Consider the following 14,080-nt stretch of genomic DNA (forward strand, 5'->3'; position numbering starts at 1 on the left):
TATGGAGATGAAAAGGAGATTCTGGGATAAGGGTTATCCTAGAGACATTATTGAAAAGTCTTACGAGCATGCCTCATCCCAAGATAGAAATTCTCTATTGCAAACTAGATCAACTAACTCCACGGGGGAGTTTGAGATGATGAGAATCATTGGAACTTTTGATTGCCAAAGTAAAAGAGTGAGGGGTATTCTCAATAAACATTGGGATATTTTGACAACAGACCCTGATCTCAGAGGAATTGTAGGACCACGCCCATTGATTACCTTTAGAAAGGGGCGTTCTTTAAAGGATAGTCTGGTACACAGTTACTTTAGGAGATCTACACCTGCAGGTTCTTGGCTGGACCGTAAAACTTGCGTTTTTTTAAAATGTAGTAACTGTGTCAATTGTAAGTTTAAGAGATCATGTAAATTCTTTGTAAGCTCCTATAATGTGAAAAAATTCTATCACAGGGATTTCTCAAACTGTAAAACATCTGGTGTCATATATATGGCCACATGCAGTTGTCCTCATGATTATGTGGGGAAAACATCAAGAGAATTTCGACTTCGGGTTGGAGAGCATGCTGGTGATATTAGACATAATCGTGACACCCCTCTGGCAAAACACATTAATGAACGACATAAAGGCAGTATGGAGGAGATCAAGTTCTGTGTCATTGAGGTGGTAAAACAAAATCCCGGGGGGGAAATTTTGACAAATTATTGATGCAAAGGGAATGTGCCTGGATCCACAGGTTGGAATCCGTGACACCAAATGGCCTAAATGAGAGTCAATCATATGCTTGCTTCTTATAACCTCAGTGGCTGAATGAGCTTTATGTTGTCATGCCAATTTGAATATGTACTCCCATAAATATGGGATGCACAAATCTGTTGTGCAACATTTTTTTCATATATAATTTCTCTTTTTTTTCTTTGATCAATATGTACCTTTATTATGATATAATGACTTTCTCCTCCCCCTTCCCTTTTTCTGCATAAAAACAGGATATTTTGTTGATATTATGTATCTCATGTCACTGCCCTGTTTATATTCTATGAGCATTTTAGGGTTAATATGGGTATTTTTCATGTTGGATAAGTATCATATATCATGAGGTTCTGGTATAGGTGCAAGCCTTTGTTGTAATTGGCTATAAAATATTACTCATATTATAGAATTTTGCCCTAACCATATGAATCATGTTGCAGAATTAGGCCAATTGTGCCGGTTGTGGTGAGCGGCTCATATTTCTGTGCTCCCCACCAATAGAGGGAGATTGAGGCCCCTAATGGTGATATACCCTTCCAACGCGCTACTATGGCACCTTTCTGGGCATGCGTGATCTGAAGTGCAGAAAGCGTTGATGTTGCCATGGTAACGCGCGCTTGTCAACCATCGTGTGAACCTCCTGTTATATGTCGCCCGCAAGTTTGGAGTCATAATGTTATATTAATCTGGTGCCCTATTGGACTCGCGGGTCAGGCTTTTATACGCCCTATTGATAGTGGGGGATTTAGATCTTTAACTGAGATGCGCCGGCCCGGGCACTGGTCTGGGCATGCGCACTTAACCGCTGAGGCAACAGGAAGTGCTCATGTAAGGCTTCTTTCACATTTCCGTTTTGAAGCATCAGGCGCGATGCGGCGAAAAATGGAAAAACCGGATCCGGAGCCTGCTGCCACCGGATCCGGCTTTTTTCCCATAGACTTACATTATCGCCGCATTGCGCCTGATGGCCAAGCGGTGTGTCCGGCTTTAGCCGGAAACGGCAAAAAATGCCTGTCCGGCGTCTGCAAAAAAAACGTTCCATGCAACGTTTTTTGACAGCGCCGGACCGCTTTTTTGCAGAGCGCATGCGCGAAGACTCTCTTTCCCTCTCCCTCTCCTGCACCGTGTCCGGCAAAAACAGCTGATCCGGCGGGCTGCGGCTCCTACCAGATCAGGTTTGACAACTTTTCGCCGCAGCCCGCCGGATTTAAAATCCGGAAATGTGAAAGTAGCCTAACCGTGGTGATGTGCCGTTGTCAATCTTATGACACACTTCTGGTTGCACGCCGACCTATGGGCATGCACAATGAGAACAGGAAACACCGCCTGTCAGATGGCTCTCACTTGCGGACAAATCAGTGTATAGCGCTGCACATCAGCTGTAGGCTGAGTGCGTTCCAGATGGAGCGCACGCCTGACATCATAATGGCGGTCTATCGGTTTCCTTTTCTCTTGATTGACAGGCATACTGGCCAATGATGTATAATGATTCTTGGTTGATAGAGCACAAATTAGTCTTCACTTCCAATATGGAATCCACACTTGGTCCTTTTTGTGAGATCATTATACAGGGACCTCTAGGTTATACAGGAAGTGATTGTTACTAATTAGCAGCCACATTTATATATAGGGGAGGTTTATGGTCAGTTACCACACAGCATCCAACTATCTACCTCCTGATGATCCTGTTAGGAGAAATGCGTTGAGGTTCATTCTATCCTGCATCAAAAAAACAACTTGAGTACCCCTTTTCTGTTATCAGTATATTTGATTTGAATATTCATTATGTCATGTCATATCGTTATGTCATAATGCCTACCATTTTTCTTCACCCTAATGTGGAGTTATCAAGCAATATAAGGGCTGATTTAGGGTGAGTCATCGTGGAGCGGGGGCGTCATTCCACTGACCAGTAGGGTGCAAACCTCCGCTGTTAGGAAGGTTTACAGATTCCGGGAACAGTTAGTCAGGTACTCACTTGTTTGCACATGTCACTTTATTGTCTTGTCAATTGCACTCTTTTTTGCACTTTTTTCTATTGTTGCCTACCTAGCAATCATCATTGTGGCAACCCCTATATTTTCCTTTTCTGATTGAGTGAATAATTGTCTACTGCACTCATACAGGGCTATCTAGGAGCTTTAGGGTACAGCCGTCGTGGAGCGGGGGCGCCAATCTCGTATATGTTTAGGGTGCCAACCTCCGCTGCTAGGCAGTTTTGATATCAGGATCCCTTAGTGTAGGGTAAAGTAGGTGACACGGTTAATTGTTTTTGTGTGTGATAGTGTCGTCTTATATCTAGACTTTAATAAAGGTTGGTTTTATATCATATATTCTAACTTATGTAAGGCTCCTTGATAATTCTGAGATGGGGCAGAAACAAACTAGTGATAGATTCCCTTGAACAGGTTGCTACAAAGAAGACCCTTTTTTTGGACTGTTTTATTGTTTCAAAGCAGGTTACAACATAGATATACGAGCAATACATAGGAATAGAAAATTACACAAGGCTTCCACAATAATGACATAGAGGATGACAAATTATACGATAAAGGAAATAAAGGAGAATAACTTGATTCAAGCCAGGAAAGGATGAATGGGGAATTGTTACCTACCTACAAAAAGGTGAATCCCATGGGGAGGCAAAAACAAAGCATGACAGAATAGAGAGAACCCTGAATTCATCCACGCCTGAAAAGCTTTTAATGAGTCAATGATTAGATGAAATCGGGTATTTGTTGGATATTTACCTACAAACATGAGGAAGCAGATGCCAAGTGTATATAAAATGGGTTATATTCTTCATTAAACATATAGTACACTCAAATTAAATTAAAATGCTAAGGAGACACAAAATACCAAAATAACTGCAAACACAGGGGCCATTATACTGTATGGCAGCCAATGCAAGCCCATTATACTGTAGGAAGGACTATGTGGGGGCATTATACTTTATGGAAGACAATACAGAGCCCATTATAATGTATGGAGGAGTATAAGGGCCATTATACTGTATGGAAAGCAATGCAGGGGTCATTATACTGTATGAAAGGTAATGGGGGCCTAATATACTGTATGGAGGACTATATGGGGCAACTATACTGTATGGAAAGCAATGCAGGATTCATTATACTGTATGGAGGACTATGTGGGTCCATTATACTGTATGAAGGACTCTGTGGGGGCCATTATAGTGTATGGAAGGCATTGCAGGGACCATTATACTGTATGGAGGACTAAGTGGGGCCATACAGTGACATGCACCCTGAATAATCTTCCATACAGTATAATGGGCCATGCATTGCCTTACATACAGTGTAATGGGCCCCACATAGTCCTGCATGAAAAAAAAACTCTCACCGCTTCCCGGTCTCCGTGGCTTCAGCCTCTTCACCATGTCTTTTGCAGCTCTGCACTGCTCGGCATAGTGAATTCGTTGTTGTGACGTTATCGTTCCCAATGCGCTGAGACGTCAGACGCAGAGGGAGAATGATGGCGGAAGGAACGTAAGCTGAAGGTTCCCGCTTTCATAATTGCTTTCTACTATATTGGCATCCAGAATGCCGACACAGTTGAAAGTGTGATGTCGGTCAAGGGGGCTGCCTGGCGTCGTGGGCTAAATACACTTACCCTATGGGCCAGATTTGGCCCGCGAGCCAGAATTTGACTTGTGTGCTCTATAGAGTATCCTTGGAAAACCATGAGATTGTGAAGGAAGTGATTTCGTGAATCAATGTGAGGTATATTAAAGGCAGTTCAAGGCTCCTACTAGTCAAAATTATAGAAAATGTTGTGCCATTGTGTTAACAAGAGTGATGAAGAACACATTGTACATGTAGTTATGAGCAGTCACTCACAGCTGGATGCATCTCCACACACAGCAGACTGCCAATATCTGTGAGCTGAGGGATAGAGGCAGGCAGCATAATGTAACCCAATCTGCTTAAAGTCGGACATTTTAAATGAATATACTGGTGTAAGTCAAATGAAATGGCTCTAATCTGGCTTTTGATGAGGACCAGTGGAATTAGCAGAGAAAAACTGTTACAAGACTTCTCTGATTAAAAAGCAGTTTAGAGTATTTTGTATTAGGATTTTAATTTGGGCTCTCCTCCTCACGTCACTCTGTTTTTACAATTGAATATTATATATTTTATACTTTACATTTATCCCAAATATGTACTGTATATAATACTATGGTTTATTTGCAAGTTTCATGTTATAATCTGCTTGGGCTTGGTATTGTAGGTGGCTCTGTTACTGCAATGTCCCCCAGTTCTGCGACAGCTTGCACCGATATGAGACAACTCAAGTGTTTGGAAGAACGTTGCTGCGGTCTGTGTTCACTGTCATGAGACGGCAACTGTTGGAGCAAGCCAGGCAGGAGAAAGATAAACTGCCACAGGAGAAGAGGACGCTGATATTAACTCATTTTCCTAAGTATGACATACTTACCAAAATCTTTTGAGCCTAAACTAAACCCACTGATTTTGTCGATTTGATCGGTTGACCATCTGCCGTGAACGGAGGTTGAGTTTCAACCAGTCTCCTGGTCATTTTGTTTGATGGTGAGATAAGAGTCATCTAACAGCATCTATCGTAGAAAATACAGGAGTGCTCGGCCTATCTAAGGATTCCTGATGAGAGGTATCTCAGGTGTCACCACTTTCATGGTGGTGGGTAAATAGGTATGTGGGTGACCTAGCCATTTTAAACCCTTTTATCAGTCTCTGACAGCGGCATTTACATGATCGCGCTGGAAGCGTGTCACAAACCCTGCCCATTGGCGCCCGTGTCACATGACTGCGGGTTGCGGATGGGTTGGCATGACAACTCGGGGTCTGCAGGAGACCCCTGTGGTTGTCATTGTTGGAATGGGCGGCGCTCATAGCAAGTGAGCCTTTCTGTTACACTTATAGGGCTGAAATTGTAGTTTCTAGTCTGCCATGGAGACTATTAAAGCAGGTAAAAAGTAAAAAAAAATGTTTTTAAAATTATTTAAAAAATAATATGGGCCTCGTTCCGGGCATACAATAAATGGACGGAAATACAGAAACTGTGGCTGGCGCCAATCCGTCCAAATTCTTTATTAGGGCTGAAAAGACATGCAAGGGTCCCGTAGCCCCTTTTAGGTCCCATCCAATTCACAAGGGAAGTCTGGTTCTCATGTATGAAGAAGTTTGGCTTCTTCAAACTCGCCTATGATTTTGTTTATAATTCAACCCCTGCTGCCAAGCAGTCTAGAATATGCAATGGCCCACCCTTGGTCCTTTGTGGGACTGTTTAGATTTGCAGATGCGGCAGACGGGAATACGCTTGGGCTTCTCACATTTGACAAGATCAAATCTAGATTCTCCATTATTAACAAACAATTCTACAAGTACTTACAGATTAAACATTTTGCTTACTCCCTTTTTGGTTCTTCGGGAATCTCCCCGCCAACAGATTTCAAGATGATTTGTAGGGGTAGGTCTTCAAACAAAGGTTTAATTTCTGATATTTCTAAAATCCTTTGTTCCCCTCGAGATGGCCGACAACCAAAACATCCCTATATGAGCAAATGGGAATCTATCTTGGGAAAATAATTCTCGCCCCAAAATTTGCATACCATTTGGGAAAAGGCTGCTAAGGCTGGTTTCGCACTTGCTTTGGGCAGGGCTGCGGAGGGCTGCGTAGTTCCTCCGTTAAGCCCCACCCACTGCCGCACCACTTCCATTCAGCTCCGCCTACGTCAGCATGCGTCCTATCTTTAACATTGGTTACGCAGGCCATGGGAATGTATGCGGATGCCTCCGAATGCATCGTTTTGACGCTGCCCCGACCGCAACAAAATGCAACATGTTGCGTTCGGCGCAGCTTCAAAACGATTCATGCGGAGGCATCTGCATACATTCGCATGGCCTGTGTACCCAATGTTAAAGATAGGTACGCAGGATGCATGCCGACATAGGCGGAGCTGAATGGAAGAGGTGTGGCAGTAGGCGGACTTTAACAGAGGACCTACGCAGCCCTTTGCAGCTCTGCCCAACGCAAGTGTGAAACCAGCCTAAGTCATTCATATGCACCCTTTATAAAGAGAATCAGTATAACATTTTAATGTTCTGGTACCACACTCCTGACTTCCTGCACAGACTGAACCCCGTAATTCCAGATGTGTGTTGGCGGTGCGGCCTCGATCTGGGTACGCTGTATCATATTTTCTGTACATGTCCAAGGATTCGGAGTTTCTGGAGGGAGTTGGGCTCATTGATTTCTAAGGTGAATTTTGCCGATGTGGGATTAGACCCGACTATATACAGTGGGGGAAAAAAGTATTTAGTCAGTCAGCAAGAGTGCAAGTTCCACCACTTAAAAAGATGAGAGGCGTCTGTAATTTACATCATAGGTAGACCTCAACTATGGGAGACAAACTGAGAAAAAAAAATCCAGAAAATCACATTGTCTGTTTTTTTTTCATTTTATTTGCATATTATGGTGGAAAATAAGTATTTGGTCAGAAACAAGCAATCAAGATTTCTGGCTCTCACAGACCTGTAACTTCTTCTTTAAGAGTCTCCTCTTTCCTCCACTCATTACCTGTAGTAATGGCACCTGTTTAAACTTGTTATCAGTATAAAAAGACACCTGTGCACACCCTCAAACAGTCTGACTCCAAACTCCACTATGGTGAAGACCAAAGAGCTGTCAAAGGACACCAGAAACAAAATTGTAGCCCTGCACCAGGCTGGGAAGACTGAATCTGCAATAGCCAACCAGCTTGGAGTGAAGAAATCAACTGTGGGAGCAATAATTAGAAAATGGAAGACATACAAGACCACTGATAATCTCCCTCGATCTGGTGCTCCACGCAAAATCCCACCCCGTGGGGTCAGAATGATCACAAGAACGGTGAGCAAAAATCCCAGAACCACGCGGGGGGACCTAGTGAATGAACTGCAGAGAGCTGGGACCAATGTAACAAGGCCTACCATAAGTAACACACTATGCCACCATGGACTCAGATCCTGCAGTGCCAGACGTGTCCCACTGCTTAAGCCTGTACATGTCCGGGCCCGTCTGAAGTTTGCTAGAGAGCATTTGGATGATCCAGAGGAGTTTTGGGAGAATGTCCTATGGTCTGATGAAACCAAACTGGAACTGTTTGGTAGAAACACAACTTGTCGTGTTTGGAGGAAAAAGAATACTGAGTTGCATCCATCAAACACCATACCTACTGTAAAGCATGGTGGTGGAAACATCATGCTTTGGGGCTGTTTCTCTGCAAAGGGGCCAGGACGACTGATCCGGGTACATGAAAGAATGAATGGGGCCATGTATCGTGAGATTTTGAGTGCAAACCTCCTTCCATCAGCAAGGGCATTGAAGATGAAACGTGGCTGGGTCTTTCAACATGACAATGATCCAAAGCACACCGCCAGGGCAACGAAGGAGTGGCTTCGTAAGAAGCATTTCAAGGTCCTGGAGTGGCCTAGCCAGTCTCCAGATCTCAACCCTATAGAAAACCTTTGGAGGGAGTTGAAAGTCCGTGTTGCCAAGCGAAAAGCCAAAAACATCACTGCTCTAGAGGAGATCTGCATGGAGGAATGGGCCAACATACCAACAACAGTGTGTGGCAACCTTGTGAAGACTTACAGAAAACGTTTGACCTCTGTCATTGCCAACAAAGGATATATCACAAAGTATTGAGATGAAATTTTGTTTCTGACCAAATACTTATTTTCCACCATAATATGCAAATAAAATGAAAAAAAAACAGACAATGTGATTTTCTGGATTTTTTTTTCTCAGTTTGTCTCCCATAGTTGAGGTCTACCTATGATGTAAATTACAGACGCCTCTCATCTTTTTAAGTGGTGGAACTTGCAGTATTGCTGACTGACTAAATACTTTTTTTCCCCACTGTATTTGCTTAGTCTTACCCCTAAAGGGATGGGGAAAAGGTTGGCTAAACTGTTCTCACACATTCTTACCACGGCAAGATGTCTGATCACCCTTAACTGGAAGCAGGTTGCCCTGCCGCCCTCCCTCCACCTGCTACACAGAATAAATGACATTTGAAGGAAGGAGTATATGACCACAATCCTAAATGCAAATGTGGAGAACTTTGATTCGGTGTGGGCTCCTTGGGACTATTTCTGGGCACAGAGATCGGACTAGATTAATATCTGTACCTTGATTCTTCCCCCCTGGTTCTCTTCCTTCCCCTCCCCTTCCCATTGGTGTGTGTCTTATCTCTTTGTCCATATGGAAGATACAGGCTTGTTAAATTGTCTCTGGTCTTTCCATTTGATCTGTTGGTGAGATAATGCTTTTCTTCCAATTTCTCCTGTTTTGTTTTGTAAAAGATGCTTTGGATTTTTTTTATATCTGTCAATAGTTGATAAAACTTTAATAAAAATTTGCAGTTAAAAAAAAAATATTAACAAAATAAAAAGAAATAAAAGTTGACATCACCCCCCCATTTGCCCCATTCAAAATAAAATGATAAAAAAATACACATATTTGGTATCGCTGTGTTCAAAATTGCCCGAAATATCAATTTATAAAAAGAATTAATCTAATCGGTAAATGGCATAACAAGAGAAAAAATCAAAACGCCAGAATTGTGTTTTTTTTTGGTCGCCACAACATGAAGTCCCCTCCATATCTGTTTAAGTGTGTTAATTGAGGGTGACAGACTCACTTTAAAAAGATAGTCCACTTCTCGGACAACCCTTTCTGAATCCCTATGTTTTCCCCTAGTAAAATAATACCTCTTAAGCCCCCGTCACACACAGCGATTTCGCTAGCAAGATAGCTGCTGAGTCACAAGTTTTGTGACACAACAGCAATCTCACCAGCGAGATCGCTGTGTGTGAAAGGTATCAGCGACCGGCCCCCCTGCCGGGTATCACTGATCGTGCTCGAATGCCCTGGACTTTTTTGGATCGTTGGTCTCTCGCTGGCCAGCACGCATCGCTGCGTGTGGCAGGCGGGAGAGCAGCGATCAGCGAGCTCCCAGCTCGTATCCAAGGTAAACAGCGGGTTTCTAAGTGCCGCACGGCGCTTAGAAACCCGATGTTTACCTTGGTTACCAGCTCCCTGCACCAGCGCGAGCGCTCGTCGTCGCTGGTGCTGATCGCTGGTGAAGCTGCCTGTTTGGCATCTCACCAGCGATCATGTAGCGACACACCAGCGATCCTGACAAGTTCATATCGTTGTCTGGATCGCTGGTGAGTCGCTATTTGTGATGGGGCCCTAATACTCACCTCCGGTGCTGGCACCATTCCAGCGGTGTCACCACTGGCTCTCCCTAAGATCGTGTGACATTATGTCACGCGATCATCCGTGTGGCCAATCAGCGCTGGCTTAACTTTCTCCACCTTTGTACGTATCACACACAGCGCAGCAGCTTCAGTGCTGTAAGGTTTGTTCACTATTACACTGATCTGTCATTCTATTAGTAAAAGTAATTGCAGTATGAAAGACGCGTCCTCATGAAGAGGCATGCATCATCATATGGTCATATGCATATAGTTTTATGCTGTTTTTTAGGAATAGCTGTAGAAAGGCTATTGTTACTTCTCATAAGTTGCTGATATTACAGGATGAAGAGCTCCCAGACCCACAACTTGGCCGTAAAAATTCATTACCTTATTGCAGATTTTCATTTTGATCAATGTATATGATTGCTAAATTGCTAAATTGTTGGCAATAGTCTCAGGTGCATAAATACACTTCATTAAACAAAATGTGTATAATTGTTCTCTAAATCCGAAGAAGCAGTGAAGTAAATGAAGTGTGTTTATGAGATAGGGGCAGCGATTGAATTAATGGGAAGGAACCTATTACCAGGATTGCTTACTGCTGTGCCTCGGTTTTATAACTCTATAGGATCTCTAAAATAACAGAGCTGATCTGGATAGATTTAGTGCCAAAAGTGACACCTAAAACATCAGCTGAACAATTTTGAACATCTCCTTCCAAAACCATGAGCATTTATATAGGACTACCGTGAGCTTATGGCTGCACTTGTGCAGGGTTGTTTACTTGCACCTTTACTTTTCGCATGAGAGAATTGTGATACAAAAGCGGGAATGGGCTCCTCTAGAATGGCATTTCTTGTATTTCCGATATGGGACCCAGGTCAAACCTCTCCAGACAGTCTTACTTTACAGTTAGCTTCAAGCTCTTGAGCAGGAAACATTTGGGAAATTTCCATTCATACGTTAGACTTTCACATGGTGAAGCGTTATGGCGGTATGCTTTAAACCGCACCCCCAGCTCCTTTACATGTTCAGCTTTCTGAATATATTGTAATCCAATCAGCTCAATAGTAAATTAACTGTGTAGAAGTACAGTCTATTTGTATCATCTACCCACCCAAGAAGTGATCTGGCATATTCCCTATTCCAATCACTATTTTTACCATTATACCCATTTGAAAGAAAATTGTCTTAAAAGAAATAGGAAGATATAAAAAGATAAGGAAGGTGATAATTGGTTGTACCCTAGAAAATTATCTCTGTCTTTAAACCCAACTTTACAATAATATGTACAGCTCTGGCAAAAATTAAGAGACCACTGCAAAATTTTCCATTTGTCTGATTTTTCTCTTTATAGGTATATTGTTGAATAAAATGTAAATTGCTCTTTCATTCTATAAACTTCTGACAACATGTCTTCGAATTTCCAAGACCTAAATTTTGTATTTATTTTCAGAAAATGAGAAATGGTCAATATAACAAAAACTGCAGTGCTTGCAGACCTCAAATAATGCTGATAAAAAAAGTTCATAATCATTTAGAAACAACAATACTAATGTTTTAACTCGGGAAGAGTTCAGAAATCAATATTTTGTGGAATAACCATGATTTTTAATCACAGCTTTCATGCGTCTTGGCATGCTTTCCACCAGTCTTCCACCACACTGCTTTTGGGTGACCTTATGCCTCTTCTGGTACAAAAATTTAAGCAGTTCTTCTTGTTTGATGGCTTGCGACTATCCATTTTCCGGTATAATGGCCCTTATAGTCCTCCATACAGTATAATGGGCCCTGCATTGCCTTCCATAAAGTATAATGCCCCCACATAGTCCTCCCTACAGTATAATGGGCTTGCATTGCCTGTCATACAGTATAATAGCCCCACATAGTACTCCATGCAGTGTAATGTGCCCGGCATTAAAAAAAAACCTGAAAATCACATTGTATGATTTTAAAACATTAAATTGCATTTTATTGCATGAAATAAGGCTGGGTTCATACTGCGTTAAAGCAGCCCGTTCAGCGCATAGCGTTGACGGGTTGCATTAACGCTATAATATAACGCGATCGCGTTATGCTATACCGCTAGCGAAGATGATTCATCAGAGCTAGCGGTGACGGAGCCTCAGATGCTGCAGCACGTGTCCGAGCTCTGTCGCTGAATGATGGCACATCTCTAGCGCATGCTGATTATGGCATGCGTTGGCGATGCGCCCGACAATAGGGGTTAATGGCAGCGTTAACGGACTGTGTTACACCGCGTTATGCCACGGTGTAACGCAGTCTGTAACAGACTGCCATAACGCAGTATGAACCTAGCCTTAGAATTTGACCACCTACCATCCAACAAGAATTCTGGCTCTCATAGACCTGTTAGTTTTTCTTTAAGGAGCACCTCTAATCTGTACTCATTACCTGTATTAATTGCACTTGTCTGAACTAGTTGCCTGTATAAAAGACCCTGTTCATACACTCAGTTAATCAAACTCCAAAAACTGTCTAAGGACACCAGGGAAAAAATTGTAGACGTGCACAAGGCTGGGATCGCCTACAGGACAATAGGCAAGCATCTTGGTGAGAAGGCAACAACTGTTGGTGCAATTATTAGAAAATGAATGAAACACAAGGTGACTGTCAATCTTCCTCAGTCGGGAGCTCCTTACATGATCTCGCCTCTCAGACCAAAACTACATGGGAAGACTTGGTCAATGACCCAAAGAGAGCTGGGACCACAGTATCAAACATTACCATTAGTATCTCACTACACCATCATGGATTAAAATCCTGCAAGGCATGCATTGTCCCCCTGCTCACCTCAGCACATGTCCAGGCCCATTTGAATTTCACCAATGACCATCTGGATGATCCAGAGGAAGCTTGGGAGAAGGTCATGTGGTCAGATGAGACCAAAATAGAATTGTTTGGTATCAACTCCACTCTCCGTGTGGAGGAAGATATAGGATGAGTACAACCCCAAGAGCACAGTCCCAACTGTGAAGCATGGTGGGGGAAACATCATACTTTAGAGGCCCCTTTCTGCAAAGAGGACAAGATAAATACACCTTATTGAAGGAAGACTAAAGAAAGGGGTCTTGTATGGGAAGATTTTGGCCAACAACCTCCTTTCCTCAGTTACCCAAAATACACAGCCAGGGCAACTAAGGAGTGGCTCCATAGGAAGGATTTCAAGGTCCTGGAGTGGCCCAGCCAGTCTCCAGACCTGAACCCAATAGAAAATCTTTGGAGGGAGCCAATACCTAATTTTGCCAAGCGACCGCCCCGAAACCTGAAAGAAGGAGGAGGTCAAAAACCCAGCTGCTGTGTGTGCAAACTTGGTCAAGAACTACAGGAAACATCTGACCTCTGTAATTGCAAAGAAAGGTTTCTGTTCCAAATATTAAGTTCTGTTTTTCTATTGTATCAAATACTTATTTCATACAATAAAATGCAAATTAATTCTGTAAAAGTCATACAATGTGATTTTCTGAATTTTTTAAATATTATGTCTCTCACAGTTGAAGTATATTGAAGTGTACCCATGATAAAAATTACAGAAATGTTCATTCTTTCCTGGGAGGGGAAAACTTGTAAAATTGTCATTGTATCAAATACTTATTTTCCCCACTGTAGGTAGACTGTAAAACTGCTGTGTTCAAAATATTTTTGTACACCTTTTTCATGATTAACTGATATCATAGAACGGTCATAGTGACTGTAAGGGAGTAGCCAAATGGCCGTATAGCACGGATGACTATCACATCGCAATGCTCGTACTGGCCATCGGCTATCCTGACCCGAGCATGACATTGTCATCTGTGTTATTCGGCAATCTGATTGCACCCTAAGGCTGGGATCACACTACGTTGTGTGATGCGAGAAACTCACATGAGTCTCTCGCATCAACACCCGGCGCTACCGCCAGCACTCAGGACCGGAGCTGCGGCTGTATAGAAATACATGCAGCCACAGCTCCGGTCCGAGTGCCGGCGGCAGTCCCGGATGTTGATGCGAGAGACTCGTGTAAGTTTCTCGCATCACACACTGTAATGTGATCCTGGCATTAATATTACTATTGGATAAA

The 14,080-nt window shown here is 42.8% G+C and overlaps 1 protein-coding gene across 1 annotated transcript in view; it reads left to right on the forward strand.

Moving 5' to 3' along the window:
- KAT2B (lysine acetyltransferase 2B) overlaps window positions 1-14,080 on the forward strand; it is a 171,512-nt gene that overhangs the window by 83,336 nt on the left and 74,096 nt on the right. Inside the window, exon 6 of the mRNA XM_073568154.1 lies at window positions 5,003-5,194. Within this exon, the coding sequence (XP_073424255.1) occupies window positions 5,003-5,194 (192 nt within the window). The remainder of the gene's footprint in view (window positions 1-5,002; window positions 5,195-14,080) is intronic.

The sequence above is a fragment of the Dendrobates tinctorius genome, unplaced genomic scaffold (genome assembly GCF_039654945.1).
Source record: "Dendrobates tinctorius isolate UK_male_01 unplaced genomic scaffold, ASM3965494v1 ptg000005l, whole genome shotgun sequence".
NCBI lineage: Eukaryota > Metazoa > Chordata > Amphibia > Anura > Dendrobatidae > Dendrobates > Dendrobates tinctorius.